Source organism: Puntigrus tetrazona, chromosome 4 (genome assembly GCF_018831695.1).
Source record: "Puntigrus tetrazona isolate hp1 chromosome 4, ASM1883169v1, whole genome shotgun sequence".
Taxonomy (NCBI): domain Eukaryota; kingdom Metazoa; phylum Chordata; class Actinopteri; order Cypriniformes; family Cyprinidae; genus Puntigrus; species Puntigrus tetrazona.
This window is the reverse complement of record NC_056702.1, coordinates 6,178,437-6,202,377: the sequence shown is the minus strand read 5'-3', so window position 1 is coordinate 6,202,377 and position 23,941 is coordinate 6,178,437. Positions and strand designations below refer to the sequence as shown.

Sequence of the window (23,941 nt, the reverse complement as noted above, 5' to 3'; positions counted from 1 at the left end):
CTTTAAAACTGATGCATGCTGGGCACACAGATAGAAAAGCGAGAAATTGAGAGGTTGGGTTTCTAAGGAAACCCTTCCATCAGTGGACAAAGGTAAGCTGATTGAACAAGAACCAGGGTGGTCTCTTGCTAAACAATGCCCCTCTATCAAGCCTCAGTGTGTTGATTGGATCCAACAAGTGAATCCTTTGAAAACTCACAGAAATGGCAGCAGTTTATAGGCTCATAAAGATCCCCTTTGAGCTCCTTTTCTATTATGAAGAGCAAAGGATATCTAACAGCATGGGAGAACTCTGGGCGTTAAGGGCAGCCATTAAAGCCAGTGTTAACAGCAATATGGCTTTTTGTGCACTTGCTTTGTTTGGGATTTGACGCGAGGCCCTTCGAGAATTCTCTTTTGAATGCGGTACAGATTCAGCTGTTTTCGGTCACGTCTTGTAACTTGCCATTTGTAGCAGTGTCTACAAAGTTTTTCTCTTACCGTAGGTAGTCCCTCCGACAGAGGATGAGGTTGGCTTTGGTGTACAGCGTGGAGCCCACCTCGCCGAGTCGGCAGTCGCAGCAGGCGCACTTGAGGCAGTCTTCGTGCCAGTACTTGTCCAAGGCCTTCAGCAGGTAGCGGTCCTTGATTTTCCGGTTGCAGCCGGCACAGCCCTTTGGCTTGGTGTCCGGCTGGACGGAGAGCATTTGTATACCTGCGAAGACAGACGACAAGGGGCGACACGAGGGTGAGAACATGCTTCCTGGTGACTTCTGACAGTCAGTCATGTGCTGTGTATTTCACTCAAGAGATGAACACACACTTTTTGGTCAACAATAACAAGAAGCCAATGTAGCTAACATCCTCCTCTTCCCCCCGCTTTAGGGGAGGGGCCAAAGCTTGCCCCCAGAGCAGTCATTGTGTAGCCCTTTACAGGGCGTGAAAGGGCTTTGTTGGGTGGAGAGGGAACAATGTGGGCTCATGCTGAAGGCCTGTAATTAGTATTCTCCTTCCATACAGAGGAGAGTAAGCTGTACCCCGCACCCCCCGCCCCACGCCAATGCTCCGGCCCTCTTTTTTTTTTTTTTTTTTTGTCCTGGCCCAAAAGTTTTTGTCCTACATTTTTACAAGTAAGTCTGATTCTGCCCCGTTGTCCTGCCACTGAGACAGTCCCCATTTCTCACCTTGTGCAGGAGAAGCTGTCAGAGCCATAGATTCCACCTAATGTATATGCTGCTCTTGGAGGGGGGTGAGAGCGCAAGCAGTGAGAAATTGCGAACTTTGAGTGAGAGGGTCACCGAGAGATTTCTCAGCTGTGGTAAATTGAGTGTCTCTGTCTGAATTGAGGACCTCCCTCGGGAAAGTTATAGTGCGCTCGTCGCCGCGTTGCGTTGTCCAGGCAATCTCGCTGAAATACATTCATAGAGGAATATGAGATTAAAAAGCCTTGTTTGGACTGCATGAATCTGTCTTGACAAGAAAGGTTTGTGAAACAATTAGGTATAACATTTGTGGCAATATTACTCACCCTTATGTCATTAGAAACCTGTTTCATTGTATTGATAAAATGCAATGAAACTGAATTGTGACTTTCGTGTTTTGCAGAAAAAAGAAGTCACACATGTATGGGGACAACATGAGGGTGAGCAAATGATGTTGGAATTTATTTTTGAGTGCGCTATCCCTTTAAATAGTCGTGCATCTCAAAACATTTGGAGACCATTAAGACTCTGCCCTACCTAACAGATAGAGTGAGTTTGCCGCTTTCTTTCTTTTTTTTTGGTTTTTAACATGTGGCCTTGACGATAATTACTTTCAAAAATGATTTGCCAAAAGCGTGGCAGTTGGCCCTCACAGAAAATAAACAAGACAGTGCACCAATTAGTAAGACTGAGGACAGGTGTGAAATTGTTTCAATTCAACTGAGCATTACAATGCAGGGAAAGGAACAGCAGGTAGCCGATCCCTCTAGGGTCATAATTATAGCCTAGAGCAAATATCTGATGCAGTACCATAGGCTTAGACTGTGAACAACTTCTTTCTGCTGTAGGACCATGCTCGTTAAGATGTAGGAACATTCAATGAAAACGAGGCGAGGGATAATGATGATTCCTTCGACCTCGCTGGCGTTTTTATGATGCTTTATTTTGAGTTTATTCAAAGGAGAGGGCTCGATGAGGGGAAAACAGCAAGGAAGCACATCATACAGGTAGCACCGCCACACTTTTTGTCCCATTGTGTTGAAGCTGTTGAGCTTTTAATTGGCTGGATTGGATTGTAAGAGCAGCACACGGCTGATTTCCTCTGCTATGCGTTCTTGTTCTGTCCCACTCATCCGCACCGTCCCAGCTCGCCTGGTTAACACAACAAAGTCACCGCCTCTCATTACCAAGCCAAAGAAGTTAGAGTTTCGACTCCCCTCTGTCCGCAATCACGGCTAGTCCTAAATGAATCGATTGTGGCACAAACTAACTAGCCCTTCTATTCACGGGCTTGGATTCCCAATTCTGTTTTTTTTTTTCCTAATGGGAGTTTGGGATGTTCATGCCCTCATCGATTTTCCTATATCAAACGGTGAACAAAAAAATTATCTGACATGCTGAAATCGGCCTGGGTAGCCATTTTAACAAATACTGAGTGATTTTGATAACGATTTTCTACTGAAGCAGAACACTCTATTGAACAACTCTGATTGGGTTTTCTGCACTTCTGTTCTTTGAAGCACGACCACTTTAGTCCGATCCCTGACTCTTAACTATCTCCTTTTAGTCTTTCAATATTATACAGCAAGAACAGTGTAGTTCGATTGCATAAAGAATGACTCTTATGAGCCGGTTCTTTTAGTGAATCAAAACATACAGTGCTATAGCCCGATTCCAGAGCCAATGATTCGGTTCTTTTTGGTGAATCAAATACATGCAGTCTGATGACTACTGACTCTTTTGAGCCGGTTCTTTCTAGCGATTCAAACATACTTTTTTTTTTTACCACTCGGAGCTGTTACTGACTTAATCTTACGCTTGATTGAACCGCAAAAATGACTTTTGTCATATTCGACTCTAAATTAACCAAGAACTGTCACTGTGTTATGTTGTACTTAACTGACTGAATGGCACGAGACGAGCGCTTTAAGATACACATTATGAGTCAGTAGGCATATTTGATGATATAAACGAATGTTTAATCATTTACGTCGCCACATTTTTGTTTAACATTTTCACTTGTATGAATAGGAAGCCGCGTGTGAAAAGTCTCCAGGTCATCACGTCAATCTAAACGCATCTCTTGGAAGAACTAAATCCAATTTGTGCACTGATTGTTGTATCGGTGCTGATGAAATGTGAAATCTTCTCACGGTTTGCATATAGATTGCTGAGAGCAGTAAATGTTTCTTCCGCGATATTTCCTCCTTAAGAGTACTAAAAAGAACCGTCAATGGCTCCGTTACGGAACCGAAATCATTACGCGCGATCGAATTCGCAACCAAAATCGTTATCGTTAAATTCTCGTCCCTACAGGCCTGGGACATGGGTGTCTTTTTTTGGTCTTTCCTCGCTCACACGGGTCTTTCATTATGTCCCGTTCGCACAGCGATACGATGCTCTTTGTGCGCTTCACTGTTCGCGGATACTGATGGAGAAATTTCAGGCGAGACTTGGCAAACACCGGGCGCAAAGTACCAATTTGATTTCACATCACAGCTGCGCGAGCCGGAGATGCTGACATTTCACCCTCTTATCAGTTTAATTACTGTTGCCATGGCAGCCTAGTGCACTGAAAAGGCCAATAAGATTTGCAGCTTGCAAAACGACAAAATGAAACCGTTAACGCGTTAGAAACGGCGATACGCAGCGGCACGTTGTATTAAACGTTATTCGCAATTGTCTAAGCAAACCGCGAAAATTCGCACAGGGGAAATGAGGGAAATGAGGGAAATGCGTCGCTTCGGTAAAATGCAGCTGCATGAGGTTAGGCAAAACTGCCGCTGTATGCATAGAAACATCCCAAGTACCCGGCCACACGTTTAAACACATCGCACTCGCGTCGATAGGATGCAAAACGCAGCTCTTACCGAAACTTTTCTCCCTTTTCTGCATTGGTTGACCCGCTTCGGCTCCCAGAAACACCATGCAACAAGACGAGGCGCGAGCCAAAGATGCGCGTAAAGTGAGCAGCTGTATGCGCGCGAGTGTGCTTCGCTTTTGTTACAAGTAACAATCCACCTCGCTCCGCCAGAAAAGAGTGAAAACGACGAAAACACCAATCAACAAAACACGGGAGGGAGAAAGAAAGAAAGAGCGAGCCGCTATCGCTCAGCGCCACACGCTGTTAAGACTCCGTTTGTCACAACAGTGCTCGACTATGAAATTAGATCGACCAGCAGCCGTGGCGAGGCAAGTGGCGGCGAACAAATGACAGCGGATGACAAAGGCATATGCTTTACCCCTTCGCGCTCGCCGTAATCTTATAATCCTATCGTGCCTCTCGCTATTCGCCTATTTCAGCGCGCGTACAGTAAAAGGCACCAAGTTGGATGTACGCAAAAGACAACATACAGCAACTCGCATATACTAAAACGCAATCACATAAATCAAGCATTTACGAGGTGATGCGTGTGTGTGGTTTTTATTTATTTTTTTAATTTAAACGCGAATGCCATTGCCAACGCATTCTGTGATATCTTTCGAGCTGTGCAAAACCGCTCTTAATTGCCTTGTTTGTGAATTCGCAGACTTTTAATGCAAGTAAAGCGTGTATATTATCCTCCACGCACAATCCACTATTCGCAATGTTGTTTAAGTGCCCTCTTAATAGCTCTTTGGCCGTCCGTTCTTTTTATCAGTCGTTATTTACTCCCGTGCTCCGCAGCGTGGATGTTTGTTATACGCGTTGCAATGTAGTTTTTCTAAAGAAACATTTTGTTTTTGTTCACTGCTCAATCTGACTTTGCACGATCTTAAATGATTTGAATCACATGCACAAAATATACGCGTACGTGAGGCACGAAAGGCTGATTACTGCATTAAACGTCAAAGAGCACTAAAAGCGTCGCTTGATTTAAGCGATTAGTTTCGCGTTGCATTTAGGACCAAAAGGTTTAGAGCAAATCCGTTCGGAAAAGACAATTAAAGCGCAACTCACTCACCTTCTTGACCAAGTTATACAGGAGGTTAACTTAGGATAGAGCACCGACTCCAACTCAATATTCCTCGGAGCAAAAGTTCACGAATCTGACATCGCACGGCGGATAAGAGTGATCTTCAGGTTGAAAATAATGAGGTCCACATGGATCATCTACGAGTAGTAGTTCGCACCAAAAGCTACAGGTGTTCTCGTCATGTATTGAGTATTCTGAGAAAGCTCACAACAACTTGCCCATCAGTGAGTGAGGAACGAGGAATAGTGAAGCCTAGCTTTATTATCTTCAAACCCAATCCCTCACCAGTGAGACATTACACGAGGAGGAAAAGGTCATTCGGTTATTACCGACAGCCGGAGTAACGGAGCGCGCGCTCGCTAACACAAACTTAATGCTCACCTCTCCGAGACGCGCGCGCAAACATGCTATGAGCCCTGTACTACACGTTTAGACTCGCTCTCTCTCTCTTTGTTTTAGCAGCTAGGCAACAATTTCGCGGTGCTACTTAGCGTTTTATAGCAACCGGTGTGATTCATAAAACGCGCACAATTATGTATATGCATGCATATGTCTGTCAGTTTGGCGACAGGTGTTTGTGCTCTTGCATCTGTTTGAATCGTAATTATGTTAGTGCTTCTGAATGCAGGCAAATACACTCTGGGAAATACAGATTCCAATTAGAACAAAAAAGGCTTTCGAAACCTGATGCCTTTTATATAAGAATAAGTTTCACAAATAACTTTTTTATCTTAAAGAAATCTATATAATGTGCTTCAACAGAGCCAGAGATGGAGAGCGTATGCTGATATGGAGAACATATCATTTCATTACAGAAAAACAAACAAAAACTTTTTAATCTCTTTCTCTCTCTACAAATAAATAATTTGTCTATCTATCTATCTATCTATCTATCTATCTATATATACACACAAAGTATTATTAAATATAAAATGATACTTGAAAATGACATTCTTTGCTGCTTAAAGGGTGCTGCAATAAATCACAAAGGAACATTTCATTTTAAGAGTGTAAGAAAACGCAGACTACATTTGAGCACATCGGCTACAGATCAGCTTTTAAATGCAGGAAAATTTTGGTCTCATATTAAATCAGCGCTCCAACTTGATTCATTTAATAATATTTTTAGTTCAAGCTAATCGGTGCTTGATATCAAGCAGCAAGCAATAAATGCGTTTCTTTTCAACTCATGTTACACCGGGTATCATTTTACTCTAGCTATATTGTTAGTTACTAAAAACTAGTGTAGGTGTAAGATAAACTCACCAAGGACTGGACTTTACACCCTCACTGTGTTTTACTTCTAGTTGGGAATCATAAAAAGTGGAAACATAACAATAAAGAAAAAAACATGTCTTGCCAATATGTCATCTATAATCTCGCATTTAAAAAGACCCCTTTTAAGTAGCCTAAAATAGACTTAAACCTACAGTATCTAGCACTAGTGTGTGATCTCTTGTCTGAAAGCGTTATAGTTTGTCTTCAGTTGTTTAGACCAAAATTAAGTCGTATTACACAATAATAATTTTCCATTATTGATCATAAACTTTCACGCTTCGTGTATGCGATCGCTCTGCACCTGCAAAATCCATGTCCATGGACATCCAGACAAAACTGTGCGTGTGTGTGTGTGCGTGTGAGAGAGAGAGAGTAATAAATTTCTCTGTTTTCACAGGTTTTTTTCCATCCAGTATTTCTAAAGCTATTCCTCGCCCATTGGTTACACCTGTTCACTCTAATTAGCACTGCTTGATGCCCATGTTGCCGAGGTAGGATGAATCACAGGCCTTCAGTGCCACCTACCCTCCCTCCCCACACACAGGCGCTCAGAGAAAGAGAGAGAAAAGGAAACATAATCACACACTCGCTGTAGAGTTTATTTTCTGTCATGGCCCAAAAGTAGTCATTTATCGTCAGCTCAGTTTGGAAGTGACTAAACCCGAGAATGTGGAGACGGAGAACTGATGGTAACAGAGTTGGGTAGTGGTAAGATTGTGGCCCCATGCCAATCACTCTCTGCCTAAAATACAGCAGTAATGAGATGGGTCATAAAATGCTCCTCGCTTCCATTATGAGTGATGAGATGCATTAAAGCTGACAGGGTATTACCTGCCAGTAATTAGGTTTTGTCATGGATTGAATTATTTCAAAGCGGGCTATCTTGGTAATCATGCAATTTGCGGGGGAGACGCTTTAAGCTGAGTAAAAGGGAGCGGGAGAGAGAAAGAGAGAGAGGAGAGAAGAGAGAGAGAGGAGTAGGGGACGCTGTAACCCCTTCTTCTTTCTCTATCCTCCCGCCACCACTTCATCTCGCGCATTATCACGTCAATTATTCACCGAAGATATCTGAATTATTGGGGGTGATGAGCTAGAGAGTGCCATCACCAGACTGCGCCGAGCGAGGTGAACGCGGCAGTCCGTCACGTTACGTGACGCTCGCGCGAAACAGTTCAGCACGCAGCCCGCGTGGCGGAAGCGCGCGCAGTCTTGGCGAACGGACGTCGTTAAAACGAAGAGCTGCTTATTATTTCGCCTCACTCTCACCCTCTCTCTCTCTCTCTCTCTCTCTCGCTCACCCCCTCTTTCCCTCTCTCTCTCTCTCTCTCTCTCTCTCTCTCTCTCTCTCTCTCTCTCTCTCTCTCTCTCTCTCTCTCTCTCTCTTTCACACACAGACTCGCGATGTAACGTCAGCAAAGAGAGGGATATCCGACAGACGACCACCCCACTTCATCCGAGGAATGCAGGTTCGTTTTTGTGGTAGAATTGAAAGCGGGAGTTTAATTACCGGGCTTCACAAGGGGAGAAATCTTTTTTTTTCGGGGAGGATTGGAGTAAAAAAGATATTTCCTGGTACTCTTACCCCGGTTTAAGCCTCCTTTGAGCATCTCCAGCGACCATTCATTTCACGGAAGCTTCAACTTAATCCCAGTTTTAAACCGCTGCTAGTAACGTACAGAGAATCTAATGCTTTCGCGCGCCCACCACAGCCACTCACATCGCAACAGACGCAACCGACTCTAACTCTTCGCTTCCTTATTTAGGAGAGAAACCGTCAAAGTAGTCGGCAATTATCCCGAGATCCTTTATCCTAACAACCTTAATTAGATCAAAAGACCATCACCAATTAGTTCCGGTTTAGGGTCAAATTAAAACACTGCACGAGCAATCGTTTCCAAGCTTCTTAATGAGGCTGCAGATCAGAATATGTTTGAGGAGGGATACAAAAAAAAAGGATCTGATTGAAAGATACTGTACCGAGGAAAAGTTGGCGATTAAGACGAGATGGCAGCTCAAATATAGCCGGTTCCCTTGTCAAGTTCCAGGTGAGCGGGTTAAAAACACGCAGCCCGCCTCGGTGCAACTCCTCCTCGCTCCCGCTCTAAAAAGATTCCCCTCCTTCTCCCCACGACGGCTGTTTCTTCGCTCGCGGTCTCGTTCCCTCCCTGGCAGCAAAGCAAAACAGACCTGAGCCGGCCCGCACGTCTCCTCGCCTATTTAAGCACCTTCACCAGGTCCCTAGTTAGCAGCACACTCCAGCTCATCCAAGAAGCTGACAAGCACCGTTAGGGAAGGCAGCGCATGTTGCTCTAATGGACCTCATTAAGTTCTACTTACAGATGTTCTCTTAACATAATTGATCTGCAGCGAGTTGAGAGGACGGCAACCTATTCCCTAGCCCCCAATTATGGCCCGGTAATTAGATCCCCAACCTCCAGTTCTCCACATTCACCCTTCTAACATTCCGAAATATCAAAGTATCTCTTTCTCTCAAAGCAAACCCTCCTGCCTCCCCCACCACCTAACCTTCGTGTCTCCACCTCCTTTGCTCCCTCCCCTCCCTAAGACTCCATTCCTCTGACAGTATTGACAGTCAGATCTGCTAACCTTTGTAGTGAAGCCAGACTTAGTAGTGCACTCACTCCAATTGACAGAGCTCAGTCTAGCTTTTTTCCCCCTCTCGTTTTTTTTGCGCTCTCTCTCTCTCTCTCTCTCTCTCTCTCTCTCTCTCTCTCTCTCTCTCTCTCTCTCTCTCCGGTTCTCCTTTTCTCTCCCTGCTGAAATACCCAGGGAAAGAGTGAAGGATGGAGCGTGAGACACATACGGAGGGGGGAGACGGATGGATAAAAACAAGTTTGCACTTTTTGATAAAAGGTTGTAATGATAATATCTGTCAGGGGAGGATCTTTTTTTTGCACAATGCCTTTTTATCTTTAATAATTCCTCTGATGGTGAACGTGAGTGCAGGAGGGAGAGGCAGGTGGTTTGAACGGTGAGCAAAGATGGCGCAGCGTTTATAATGCCAATCAGAGCCACTCCCTCCACCCGGTTAATTATCCGGCGTGCTAAAACACAGAGCACTTTAGGGAAATGTGAATGTCACGCTTACGCACTTAAAAGACGAGACGGTTTCGTCACACAGGGAGAAGAAGAAGCCGGGGTGGGTGCGTTTGGTGCCAATCATTGGTGTAAATTTTTCTAGATCATGCACGGTTTGTGTTGTAAACGTGACGTGAACGTGTAGGCAGCAGAGCTTTGCGAGAACACAAACATTGCAATATGTGATTTTTTTTTTTCTTTTTTTCTTTTGAAGTCTTACTGGTGGTCAATTAAAGTTCAAACAGGTCCAGCCGGTGAATTTTCTTCTAGAGCCTTTATGATGTATAAACAATGTGCATTTTTATTTCATGAATGATTCTATGCGTTCAATGATTATAGGGAGTATCATTTTTTAGTTTTAAAGTGTGGTCACATTATTGTAATATCTGCAAAATGTTGCAGACAAGGTAGGTCTATAGTAGTTCTTAGATGACGCTTCCAAATAAGATGGTTTTATATTGGTGTAAACAGCAAATTTGAATGCTGTTCAAGTTCAACAAACAGTAAATCAAACACAATCAACCAAAAATTCACTCACTCAACTCACTCTTGCCATCATATAGTGTAGTTTTTGCTTTGTGTGTCCCAAGTTCGAGTCCCACCTCACGGACCCCTTCCGATCCCATCCCCCTCTCACTTGCTTTCTGTCAAATCCCCCACTGTCCACTGTCCAAAATATAAATAAATGAAACATTCCCAATTTCCCAATCACATTGATTCCAATTGTTATAATTTTACAGAAAATCACACAACAAGGGTCCCTACCTTTTTGGGTGATATTGGGGTACATGGTCTCAAATATTGCTGGACTTACAATATTTTAAATAAACTAGTTAAAATTTTTACTGGGAGAGTATATGCGTAATGAAAGGCCAATGATATTTTATTTTGTTTCACCCGAACATAAAGTAGGCCACAGACATGTGATAGAACAATAGTGTTTTAATTGGATATTTGTTGCTAAACAGTTGGCCATTACATTCTTAAAATCATATTGTTTCACACTGTATACCAGAAACGGTCTCATAACAAGTAATGGTAACCAAATTTTAAATGTACAAGTATCAAACATAGGGTTAAATACTTGGTTTTAAAAAGACAATAGCCTGGGGTTAAGCATATTATAATTACATCAATTATAAATCAGTTTGGTCAGATAGATCAGATCAAAATCAAATCGAAAGTTGTTTATGATGTATTGTCTTCAGCCAAAATATAGCATCCGTTAGTGTCCAGATTCTTTGCATTGTGGCATTTTATATCCTCCTTTTACTGGTAGTTTTCCCATTGAGATTCATGAATTCACCTTTATATTCATCCAGCACATCTCATCATCTTTTCCTAACACTTTTCAAAATTCCAAACTAAGTTACCCACACTATTCCTCCACAATCTAGTAAGCACCTCCTGACTCTAGTACAGATTCACATTCAATCTAATTCCACATACTCTTCTAGAGTTCTCTGCTCCCAGTGGACACAAAGGGACACATGTGACTTTGCACTAATGACCACAAGAGCCTCTCCTTAAAGAGACACCCAATAATTGCTTCAGGTAGGTGACCCTCAACTAGGGTCAAGGGATGCCTAGTTTTTAATGACAACTTTCATACTCCCAACCTTGCTCTCTCTGCCCTGTAGACCAATTTTAGTTTTTGGCTGAGAGACAGCTAAAGCGAATAATAGAGACTCCTCTGCAAACTCTGAAGAATCACCTTTAGTAATGGGCCTGAAGGGACACCTTTGAAGTTAAAGAACACCCAGACCACAATATACTGGCCTATCCTATTGTCGCAGTGGGAATCAATGGAGATTACTTAATTCAACCAGCAATTAATTTGTTAAGGCCAGTCTGAGAGATAGAATATCCAAGCGCAACGTGACTCCATTGCAGAAGGAGGGCGTTCCTTGACTGCTTGAAGGCCGGTTGTAAGTAGGTAGGTCTGAAGTGAGATTAGATCATTTTACTGTGAAACTACACATTCAGGATGATTTTATGGATGTTGAAGTTCAATAGCGCACGTCATCCTTTGATTTTTATTGTTTGTATTTTTTCATACTCATGTTTACAGTAAATTGCTCTTTAAAAGGTTGCATAAATATGAACACTAAATAAACTATTAAATAATTAGACCATTACCTTGTGTGTCTCCACAGTCCCCTGCACTGGATAAATATTAAAGCATAAAGATGTGCTAATTCCAAAATAGAGATTCTGGATATTTGCAAATGTGAATGGATCCATGTAGGTTGTACTTCATATAAGTAACATACAGCCCACAATTAAACATTTTATGTGATTAAATATCTATTATGATGAATATTTTGCTGTCATTTTCCACTTGAGCTTCTAGGTCACGTTGGAGTTTGGAGGTCAGTTTTATGCTTTCCAATTAAATCTGCTATCACAATGGTACCTTTACAGTCAATAAACCAGCCAGTGCCTTTTGAGTGTTAGGCCACACACAGCTACATGTTTTCAAAACCACAAGAAGATGAGCCTTTGAATAATATTTCTACAAGCCTTTAATGATAACCTTGAGCAATACTGGTACCTGCTACATAATATCTATTGATTCTATCCAGCATGATTTCCTTGAGTAGCTCGTTGAAATGACTTGTGTGTTTGGAACTAAGCATTTCAAACAGACTGCTGTATACCTCTGCGGCAATCAATCAGCCTTAATCCAAAACCAATTTACTCCGCCTGAAGAGGAAAATATCTTTTAATCTCTTGCCGACAATCCCTGATTGCAGTGCTGAGCATCAGTTGACAGTAAAATGGAGGCTTGCTTGTGATGGAACCTCTAGTTTATGTACTACACAAAACAGTTTTTAACAAGACTTGTTATATACACACTATAGGCAAAGAGATGCTTTAAATTGCAGTATAATTGTCGCTTGAGTTCATTGTGCGCAGGAGCAGCGCAATTATTGGTACATATGTGTAGGGTCAGTTTTTTTCAGTTCGGTTCAAGGTTTATCTTTGAAAAATCAAGTATTTCATTTCGAGCACAACCACTAGGAAAAATTTTACAAAATGTGTATATATATACAACTATAACTAAATCTTATTCCACTGTTATAATATAAAATTGAAATCTCTTAAACATTTGTATTAACTAGCATCAAGCTGTCATGCATTAATCTCATTATCTATAGTCAGAGTAGACAGGCTTGTTTTATTTTTTACAAAAAATAGCGATAACTACAACTGATGAGGGCGCTGGACCTCACCTTTTTGTTTCCTTGTAATGCACCTATTACTGTCAGATCTTCAAGTGTACTGTACATGGCGAAAATAGGCTTGTATTCGTAATAAATGTATTGTGTCAATGCTCAAAATGCAAAACGGAGGCTAAGGTGCAATTTGTCCCTTTTTGACCCATCAAAAGTCTCTTAATCACATCTGCTTTGTCTTGATTGCAAATAAAAGGAGTCAAAATATGCAAGCAACTTTGTCTCGCTGACAAATGACTCCAGAGGCCCAGGAACAAAACCAGACATCTTGTTGTAAAGTTTTGGCGCTGCTGATGCTGTTTTGGAGGCTGGGGGGTTGATCTCAGAGTCTGTCAGCCAGTTAGATGAGGCTCTGATTTTCATCTGCGTGTATATCTGGGAGCACTAATTGGCAAGATGAAGCGATGATTGATGTCACTGATGTTCTCCTGCGCTCTTGCTGCAATTTTCCCACCCACACGCGTCAGTCAGTGTAATGACATGGTGTTGCTACCGTAAAAGTTGCCCTTTTACATTGATCTGAGATCAGCGCTGTGCCATTTCTTAAAATAATTAAGCCTGTGATTCAAGGAGGGGGAGCTAAACCTTGATCAGCACACAAGAGGTAATGACATGACGGCCCATCCTCCATCTGCTTTGACGCTGTACAGTCTCTCCCTTTATTCCAAACATTGAAGGACATCACCTCTCTGTTCAGTGCCATTAGCCTCTAGCTCATTCTCTTCCCCAATGCTAATTGACTCAAAAACACACAAGGTGAGGTCCCCGGGATGAACTAAAAGCGTGCGCAGACAGGCCTCACAATGGCCTCATTACAAAAATGAGCTGGAATAGAGTGCGGTAAGTGTTCAAACTCTTGTTGGCCATGGGAATGGAAGCATTTGCGCTTTGGTGAGCTTTTCAAAACATACTTAGCATGAAATTAATTTTCTGCACGTCAATAGGTGGCATTCTCAGCCCCTACAGCTCTGTTGTTTGAATGAGAAGCATTAACCTTCACCTTCAGCAAGGGCTGCGAATTTGGCAGATTCCAAAACTCATAGGCTTAAAACAAGAGACATAGTCAAAGCAATACACTTATTTCCATGCTATTGAGTGCTCTCAAGGTAAGGCTATGCAAGTAAGATTGAAAGGAAAATCAGCTGAAGTGGCTTTTAGATGTCATTATTTGACTAATATTTTGGACCATGATGGTGAATCTTTCTGTTACAGCCTTGACTAACTTTGCAACCTTTTTCTAGTATGTAAGTTGGAGGTTTAAAGAAGGATTTAAAGCCGATTGCCTCCGCTTTGCTATGATCGATCCTTGGAGAACAACTTTCCATCATGCAGAGGGGGGCCTGAGCTAGAGACGACAGCTAATTAAGATGGCTAATCGCCACATTTCACAGTGGCTAGAACAACTGTCACTCTTTACGATCCGCTCGGCGGCTGCTGCACGAGCGCGTGACATCATAAAACTGCGACAATTATCACCCCAATGTCAAGTCCTGCATGTGAATACGTTTATTTCGCTTTAACACAGTTTGTAGAACTGCTACCCCATAATGCCACAGGAGGTTAGGAAACATCAGATTCAAAAATTCTGTTATTAACGACTAAGATTTTCGGAGCACAAAGCTAAACCACTTGTTAGGGTAAAGACTTGCTGCATGTGAAAAGCTGTAGTGTAACAACTTACTTAAAGGGATAATTCTGTCATTATTTACTTACCCTCATGCATTCCAAACCCATAAGTTAATCTTTTGAAAACAAATTGAGATATTTTTGATATATACTTATTTACATATTTGTTGTTTTCCGTGTGAGTCTTTACAAGAGTACACAAGAGTACCATGATGCATGCACAAAAGCCTGATGAGCTGTGCCTTATTACAAGCAGAGGAATTCACACGCATGCTCTTGTTCCTCTTGAGGAAGTAAAGACTTTATTTTTTTTTTCATTGAACACAAAAAGTATTCTTGTAGCTTCATAAAATTGCAGTTGAATCACTGATATCACATGGGCTATTTTGTCAAAGTTCTTGATACCTTGAACTTGGTAGGACCCTTACTGTCTATGGAAGGTCAGAAAGCTCATGGATTTCATCAAAAACATCTTAATTTTAATTTATGGATTTGAAATGGCATGAGCATAAGTAATTAATGACAGATTAAAAATTTTTGGGTGAATTATCCCTTTAAGTATGTTATTACACTATGGCTTTTCAAATGCAGCGATGCTTGACCTTAACGAGTGGTTTAGCTTTTCCAACAGCACTTAAAATAATTAACTCATGACCTGATAGACGAGCTTTAAGTTATGACATACCCTGGAAGAAATGAGCAAGATCAGACACTTTTTGGTGCCAAGAATCCGCAAATGCAATGGCAGTCTTCCAAGAGGCCCCTTCCTAACAAATAAAGGCAGCTACATATTTTCATGTATCATGCAAAGGGCACGATAAACCAGATAATTATTGTTTAATGTGAACTAATAAACTCTCTGGAACCCCTCTCACAGCCCTTTGAAGCTCCAAAAGTTCGAAACCCCCTAAGCTAATAGAAAGCTATATCCATACATCAGCCAGTTTGTCTTCATCGCATACAATCCCTAGCACGGAAGACAGAGAATATTATAAACATCCGGCAGACTCGGATGACGCACCTGTGCCTTTTTTTTTTTACATTTGGTTTCTCATGTCACAACCCCTGTGAGCTTGATGGGAATGTGTTCTGGCATAAAGCTGCAAATTAGGCGTGTAGTTCAAGCTTCTTTTGGTGGTTCAAAGCCAACCAGGATTGAGGCTTTTTTCCCTGATTCATATGGTACATAGCGACAAAAACGGGGTTGATGTACAAGCAAACTGAGAATCTTTACATCTCACTTCTATCTCTACATCTCCCTCTCTCTCTCTGTCTCACACACCCCTTTGCTACCCCTTTCTCCTTTTTTATTTCCCTCTGTGTTTTTGTGGAGGAGCTTGCGAGTCCCCTCCTTCATGTTTTAATTGGCTGCTCTCTTTGCATGTCAGGGGACCCGGTGGAATAGTTACTAATCCTCCAGCGACGATCAGACCGGATGCCTTTCTCGTGAGGGTGTACAAAAAGGTATTTCAGACACCCTCCTCTCACATCGCACCCCATTGTAGTTCAGATTGTTCTGATGCCATCTTCACAGTTGCCCATAAGGTGTACCTTCTTCAAACGTGCTGAATTATCACATGTAAAACAACAGGGATGAATATATTTGTGGCTTTGTCGGTAAATGTAAAGATTTTAATGGCAGATGAACAGAAAGAAGCACCAAAACGTAGTTGAGTGGAGAGAGACTGTACAGCTCAGGTAGTTCAAGGCCCATTATTTTCCAATATGAGGCTGTCTGTCTTTGCAGGGACTCTTTCGCCATGATAGGAGAAGCAATATTGAAAATGGAAGTGGATGCGCAACTGAGCTGAAGCATTGGGCCCACCAAATTGAAGGCAGGAGACAGAGGCCTATGAGCCGGCGTCTCATCAAATGGCTCATGAGGCCTTACATTTTTTTTTTTTTTACTAAAGCGATTTGCGCATCCTCTGTGTGGAGATGAACACCACCCTGGCTAAGCCCTGACGAGTGCTTATAAGAGAAAACTGTTTGGGAGTGATTTCCCATCTGGATTCAGCTCGGATAAGCAGTTTTAAATTGCAGTAGGACTTATACCATTGACTACATTACTGAGTCCGCCAGGCCACGATATTGCATCACTTGCTCATTGTCTGATCTCAGAATACAGCAAAGGTAAAAAAAATAAGGCTGGCAAGAAGCGGATGTACCCGTTTCAAAAGGGTACAAAGTATATCACCAACTCGCAGTACTTGCAAGTAAATTGCAGAGGTTGCCTATATTTGGTTGATTGGAACATTCAATGAAACAGGCATAATCTTGAAACATTTGATTGATCTTTTTACTTTGGGAATGTCATGTATTGAAGCCACTGCAATGTTCTTTCCGCTCTTAGTTCTTTCATATCATAGCAAAGTGAGTGATATTCTCAAATGCACCTCGGTCATGAGGGAGGGAAGAGGAGAAGTTTATATGTGCAGCTAGGGACTAAGTGTTCTTTCTGGCAATTTTTTAAAAGTCGAAAGTTGATCTGTTGAGATTCTGAATGTGTTGCAAAAAAAGAAAAGCTTTTGGAACGCAAAACATGCAACATGAGTTTTTGATTCGCTTCTCCAGTCCTAGTGCCACTCAATGCTTCCTGTAGTTGGTTATGCCCTTGTAATTTTCGAGATATGAATTGCTAAGGAATGTTTTAAAGCATCTTTATTAACAGAACAGATATGTGAATGTTATATATGTGTGTGTGTGTGTGTGTGTGTGTGTGTGTGTGTATATATATATATATATATATATATATATATATATATATATATATACATACATACATACATTTATATATATATACATACATACATTTATATATATATTCACAGCTTTTTTTTTTTTTTTTTTAGTAGCAGCAATAATTGTTCACATTATTGGTTTTAATGTATTTAACAAATTGACAGAAATTGACAATGCATTTCTTTTGTATTTTAGAGGGGAAAAAGTCCTCAAAAGTGGAGTATTATTTAATATTTTAGCTCCTCAAAACAACAGCATAAATAATATAAAGAAGTATTTGAGGTCTATCCATCACAGCAATTCCCCCTATAGTTTGTAAACATAACCAGAGTCAGAACTGGGCAAAGTCTTATTCCACAGTGGGACATTCAACGTATTAATGCTTTTGTGCAGTAGAAGACATATGATCGGCGTCTTTGAGTTCTTCAATCTCCATTTTGATGTGAAGGCCTGGCCCACTGTAAAGGCAACGCTGCTGACTCAGTTGCTTCCTTTTTGAGATTGTTTTTCTTTCTCGCTATTGCTACATTCTGTTAAAAACTGATTGGTTCAATCCTGCGCTCACGAATACCGAAAAACGTTACCTTGAGTTGACATCAGGGTACATTGAGCACTTGTTTGCGGGTCTGCCTCCCTGAAATGAGTTCTTTCCTCCTTCTCCAGTTCCTTGTGTCCTTCAGTCAAATGCATTCTCCTCCAAACATGGCATAATCTTTCTGTTTGTGAGGGCAATGCTCAACTCCAAAAAGGGGTCGCCTCAAAATAATTGCTTCAAATAAATGAGCTCTTAAAGGTCCATTAGCCCAGCCTCTTCCTCAGCTAATAGCGTTCAGTGATATCAAAGATTGCTGGAAGGGGCCTTGCCACGGAACAGATGGGGCCATCCTCTCCTAGCTGTAAATGAGAATTCTGAATGGATCCCAGGCCTTCATCATTACCTGGGCCTCCTGATAAAAAGGAATCTAAACCTCTCCGATTATGTCACGCTTCACAAAAAGTAAATGCCCTTCACATGGTTCAGTCAATCGTTTTAGTGCATTTAGGTGTAATTGCATGCACAAGTGGTGGGAGAGGGAGGGACTTGAGCTATTTGTATGAGAGCACAGGTGCAATAAAAAAGTTCTGCCATTACACTTACAAAAGGAACATTTACTTGTGCCTCAAATCTCTATTACTTTGTCTTTCCCTCTTTTTGGGGGGGCTTTTAAAAAGATGCCAAAGTACCATAAAGGTATAAAGTTAGTTGTCTGTTTGATTTATTTAATAATTATTATTATTATTTTTTATTAATTATTAATAATATCTCATAGCTATAATTTATAATTTTATTAAAAATATATATTTTAAAAACATTATTTACATTTATATATTTGAATTCAAATTAATTTAAATGTATTAATTTAGTGTTAATTTCATTTATATTTACAACATAAATGTATAGGTTGTTTTATATATAAGTTTATATATAATTGAATTAACAATAAATTAATTGTATATTGCATTACATTTACCAATATTTAGTTTAGTTTTGTTTTGTTTTAAGGTCAGAACTCTCCAATGAATCTAATTGATTCATTCACATTCAGATCTTGAGTTCAACTGAATTGGTCACAGCACTGAACAGCCCACTGTCTATTCCTCACATTTCAACTGCATAGAAATAAGCGTCCTGTCCAAGATTAAAAATTTCTCCTTTTATGCTTTAGAAAGAAAGTCTTATTAGTTTGGAGAGACAATTATGTTTGCAGGTAAATAATTATTTTGAGTGAGCTGTACCTTTAACAATTTTATATTCACAGAATAGATAAAAAATACAGACTATAAGCTAAAACCCTAAAAAAAATCCATTGCTTTCCTGAGAAGGTGTAATTTATTTCACCTCTGACAGATTTGGATCACTTTAGAACAGAAGTAGGAAAAAAATTCCTCTTTTTGAAGGAATACATTTTTCATTTGCCACATTTGTGTTGCATTTATAAATGCAACAGCGTCATTAGCATGTTCAAGCAGTTGTCAGGCTGGTAGAACATCACTCAGCCTCTCAAGTGACCAATAAATTCCTCTGGGCATCTTCTCCCTAATCAGAATTTAATCTGTTAGCTGCCTCCTCCTCCCCCTTAGGTGAGTTATGTTTTTTTGGGGCGGTCTATTGGTCTCCAGGGGTCAACACCCACTTTTCCTTCCAGTAACCAATCTGGTAGTGATCTAAATATCCTGAGGCTCTCTGTCATCTTCAGCTCAGTCCTCCTGTAGTAATAGCACATTAATTTGGGCCCAAAATATTTCATAACATGTCCTCAGACAGATACCAAACAGCAGTTTGTTGGCAACAGGGCAGAAATGCATTGGAATGAGAGATGTGGCTTGCGCGAGAGAGACATATATAAAATTTGCTTTTAATGAGAAAAACAAATAGCATTTCAAGAGAGCATCACAAGAGAGCAGAGGTGGGATGACAGCAGCGTGTGTGGCTGCAAACGTACGCGTGTGTGTGTGTGTGTGTGTGTGTGTGTGTGGTGATGGGAGGGGTAATGATTTTTGAGAATTTCCCAGGGTGTAGTTAGAGAGGCAACAGAAGGCGGCCCTGGCAGAGTTCTCGCCTTCGATTATGTATACTCTTTTATTCAATCATTGCATCTCTCAGCGCCTGACATTTGGTCAATAGTGCAATCTTCTAGTGATCAGAAAACGGCAGACAGCCCACCGCACAGAATTCCATTAGTTTAGCTTTCAGTGTATGCACTTGAACAAGATAACTGGGTATAACGACACGTTTCTCACACTGATTGAACGGTAAACATCATATAAAGCATACCTTTTAATTGGGCCGCCTTATTCTCTCATTTTCTCCTTATATTTCTTTCTGTCTATCTCTCTTTATATCTATCGTTCGCTTGTTTGTTCATTTTATCATTCTGGTGTTCCATTCATCGTTTTGTCTATTGTTCTATCTATCCGTCTCTCTGTCTGTCCGTTCGTCTATCTAGGAAAAGCGTGTAGCATTGTTAGAGTCCATCAATCGATCCATCCATCTGCCTATCTAGGAAAATTGCGAAGCATTGTTAGAAAAAAATCAGTGTTCTTGAAACTGGAAATTATATACAGAGAGCAAATAGATGTGTACAAAAGGTTGCACAGGACAAAAGCTTCACGAAGAGCTCTGACAAAAACCTAAAATGAGAGACATAATCATTTAGCTAAATAATCTCCTATGGCATTTAAAGGACAGATGAAGTGCTTTCATGTAAAAGCAGCCCACGGTGGAGGGTTTTATTAAGATTCCATACATCCTTTCCTATTCAAGCACTATGACAGCCTTGATTCAAATGAGGCCACCTTGAAACATCTCACACACAAAGCAGCGAAAATAGAGGTGAAAGTAGTTTTCAGTTACGACATATGTCAGTAGGATGGAGGTCATGTTTTAACCGTCATTTATTGAGCCTCTGTGTAGCAACTTACAAAACCATTCCTCAATGCATCTGCGAGAGTTTTTGTTGCATTGCTATTAGCGGCTCCCATAAAGCGCCTTTGACCTGCTGAATAGAATTCAGATATACTCTACAGGTTTGATGACAGTGGAAGTTTGCAGGGAGTTAGTGATTATTTTTGACATTTTTAATAATTAACTGCCATCAGGCCCTCTCTTTCTCTTCTCTGCATTGCTCCGGCCAGTGCACAGGAGACGGCCAATGAGTCTCACCAGATTGCCACTGTTTGAATATTTAAAGAAAACAACATGAATAAATTAACGCCCCACAGCTACTGTACATGCCTTGCAAACTTGGACAACAGAAAGTACTGTGATGTAACCATGCTCTCTAGCAGTCTCCTAGACACGAAATAAAGAAATGAAATCACCCTAGCATGATATTCAGGTTGTGCGATCTGCCCTTTATCCTACAAAACATTGTCATTTCATTTAAATGTTGTTTTTATAGCATTTGCTCTTTCTGTTTTTGTTCCTATAGCATTAAAAATGAAAAAAGTTGTGCGTATGAGACCAGACGTGGAAGTGATAAAAGCGCAGATAGTTCGGGGACATATGCTACGTGCGTATTGAACCTATGGCAGTTAGCTTACCCAGGAATGAACACTTTGTCATTTAAGCACCCTTGTGTCATTCAAAACTTGTATGACTTTCTTCTGTGGAGTTAGTTCGAGATCGGTCTCTGCTTTTGAAGGTAAATGGAGAAGCCGTCAACCTTCAAAATTACCAAAACACTCACAAAATGACCATAAAAGTGGCCTGCATAACATATTTCTAAAAATGTTACGTTTAATTCAATGTGTTTTATGACATTTTTTTGTAATTATATTTGAAATTTCCCACATGCCAATAAACATATACTTTTTGCTGGCCAAAATATATTTTAAATATATGCAAAATACTGTGTATGTTGTAAATAGAGAAGCCCGGTTTAATATATATTATGAAATAGAAATGTATTTGGTTTCAAACTCTATATAGTAAAATATATATGAAATAAATTATGTATTTTGTTGAATTTTATTAAAATGTGTTTTCACATATGGATTTCTTGGATTATAATATATAGGGAAATGTATATTATAAAGTGATTAAAAAGAAAATAGATTACATTTTTAAAATGTAACATTGTCAAAAAATAGACCAAAATATGTTGGTACAAAGTATATATTTTTAATTTTTTAATCCCCCCTCCCGTTGTAGGTTCCTATCAAATACCCTGTAAAAAGTACTTCTACATCAAAAGTCCTTGGCCCTGTTCTTCATTTACTTTCATTGTATGGACAACAGAAGACATTCAGAAAAAGAAAATAATACAGATTAGGAGCAACACGATGGTGAGTAATTGAGGTCCGAATTTTCATGCTTGAATAAACCATCCCTGTAACATTTACACCTGCTATGTTTGACTTTTAAATGAACGATATCTTGTATGTTTCCACTAGAAACCCAAAACAAATTTCAGCAGGGCACAAGACATGGCCATGCACCTTGACTCTGAATTAACTGGCATTCACAGAACACACACGCGTAGTGCTTTAACATCTAGTTCTCACTCAAAAGGTTTAACCTTTACATTTTAAGCTTACGGTGTCATTCACAGACACATGCACACATAGAATTACATTGGAAATCCCATCCGGTCTACCTCAACTTCCACCAAAGGCAAGTTCGATCAGCTCTGGGGTTAAAAGTCGACAGGGTAAAACATTGTGAGCGGTTTCTACGAATATGGCGCGTTTCGTTGGTTTGTGCCTCATCTACCGATAATTCGCTGCTCACAGATAGGGATAAAAGTGTTAATCTACTGTATAATCATAATCCCTCTAGGAGGCCTGCAGGGAAATATAAGCCCTAGTTACAATAAGAGAACCGCTGACACCCAAATTCTTTTATCATCTCATTTCAAAGTTGTGGAAACTTAACTTTACGTCAAACAAAGAGCGAGCATGAGTCAGATTCTGGCTTCATAATAAAAGCGCGCCGCTACCTATGAAAACAGACCTAGCTTTGATGGTTCACCAAGGCCCTTGTGCATTATCATTCATATTAAACTATAACCCAGTGGCACTTATTTTCCTGACACAGTCTCGCTGGTCAATCAATAATGCATCCCAGAGTTCAATTCGAGATGGATGGATATGCTTTATCCTGCACATAATATTGCGGGCAATCTTACAGTGCAGTCGTTGGAGGAGATAGAATTACCGGCCGCTAATCAGATGCTAAAGAGCGAGAGCCGTCTGTTCGTGTGCATGGAAGATGGCTTAATATTACAGGGAACATTAATGGAAGAGGAAAGGTAAGCAAATATCTGGCGAGATACCTGCTATCAAGCAGTTAAACAATTTCCGAACAGCCCGCATGTCAATAATGCGACTGCCCTCAGCAGTTAGGAAAGTTCTGCTTTATTGCCGATTTACATAGAAATTGCCTTATTTTAGACTCGATAGCCTTTTTTTTTAATGCATTATCTGCTACTCTGTCTTATCTATAAGATGGCAAGGTTCTGATTAGAATTGTACACAATCAGAGCTGGAGAGCGCCTTTCGACTGTGAAGCGTACTGAAGTTGTCACAGAGTTCGCTCGGAGAGTTTTGATTTTATTATTTATCTAATTAAAATGCAAGGTGATACTGGCGAGAAAAAAACCACAGCAGCAAAGCGCAGAAAAAATGATATATATAAAGAACGCTCAAGCACATAGCTGTAGAAATGATTATTGATAGGATTGCGATTTTCTCCCCCCCTTAGTGTTAAAGTGTTTGCACACAGTCCATAAGAGTAATTATTATTTCAGGAGAACAAATATCACCCCTTGGGCTCCAATTATTTTCATGCATTGTCTCCCTTAGCTTCTGACTAGGTCTGGTTGTTTTGCCTTTGTTCTTTATTTATTTTTTATCCATCTTTGTATTTTTGTTCATCTTTTTCATGGAGGGTTTGCGCTGTACAACTTTAACCCTTTGTGCTGTTGCCTTTTTTGCAAGTGTTATCGTTTTTGTAGCACACTGTGAATTCCTATCCACTTATTAATGTTTGATAAGCTGTCTAATCTCATAAAAGAGTGACAAATATCCAAGCATACCGAATCACCAAGTGGATACCAAATGTTCTTGATGCTGAGCAATATCTGAGTAGCTAACAATGTATTAAACAAGCTGAGTAGTTTGCAGTTTCACACTAAGTATGATTCAGGGAAAGCTTTAGTCAGCTTCTTTTCATCCATTTTATATTTATTTTTATATATTTAGGATTCTAAGAAATATTATTTAATCATAATTATATTGTACTTGCGTCAAAGGTTTTTATTCATTTTATTTATGTTGT

The 23,941-nt window shown here is 40.4% G+C and overlaps 2 protein-coding genes across 12 annotated transcripts in view; one reads left to right on the top strand and one right to left on the bottom strand.

Annotated features, from left to right (window-relative positions):
* The window catches only part of lmo3 (LIM domain only 3), a 41,430-nt gene extending 32,561 nt beyond the window's left edge, over window positions 1-8,869 (bottom strand). Inside the window, exons 1-3 of one of the 5 annotated variants that reach the window (XM_043236369.1) lie at window positions 8,393-8,869; window positions 1,164-1,387; window positions 481-694 (exon numbers count right to left, since the gene is read on the bottom strand). In XM_043236369.1, the coding sequence (XP_043092304.1) occupies window positions 481-694; window positions 1,164-1,191 (242 nt within the window). In that variant the 5' untranslated portion in view covers window positions 1,192-1,387; window positions 8,393-8,869. Of the gene's footprint in view, window positions 1-480; window positions 695-1,163; window positions 1,388-4,051; window positions 4,970-5,125; window positions 5,788-8,392 lie in introns of those variants that run through there. The other 4 variants (XM_043236370.1, XM_043236371.1, XM_043236372.1 and 1 more) reach the window with 4 other exon arrangements.
* arhgef39 (Rho guanine nucleotide exchange factor (GEF) 39) overlaps window positions 1-23,941 on the top strand; it is a 166,739-nt gene that overhangs the window by 50,253 nt on the left and 92,545 nt on the right. For 2 of the 7 annotated variants that reach the window (XM_043236364.1, XM_043236359.1), the window contains exons 5-6: window positions 7,810-7,881; window positions 15,768-15,843. The gene's annotated coding sequence lies outside the window, so the exon portion shown is untranslated. Of the gene's footprint in view, window positions 1-6,082; window positions 6,907-7,809; window positions 7,882-15,767; window positions 15,844-21,201; window positions 21,306-21,814; window positions 21,949-23,941 lie in introns of those variants that run through there. The other 5 variants (XM_043236367.1, XM_043236366.1, XM_043236362.1 and 2 more) reach the window with 5 other exon arrangements.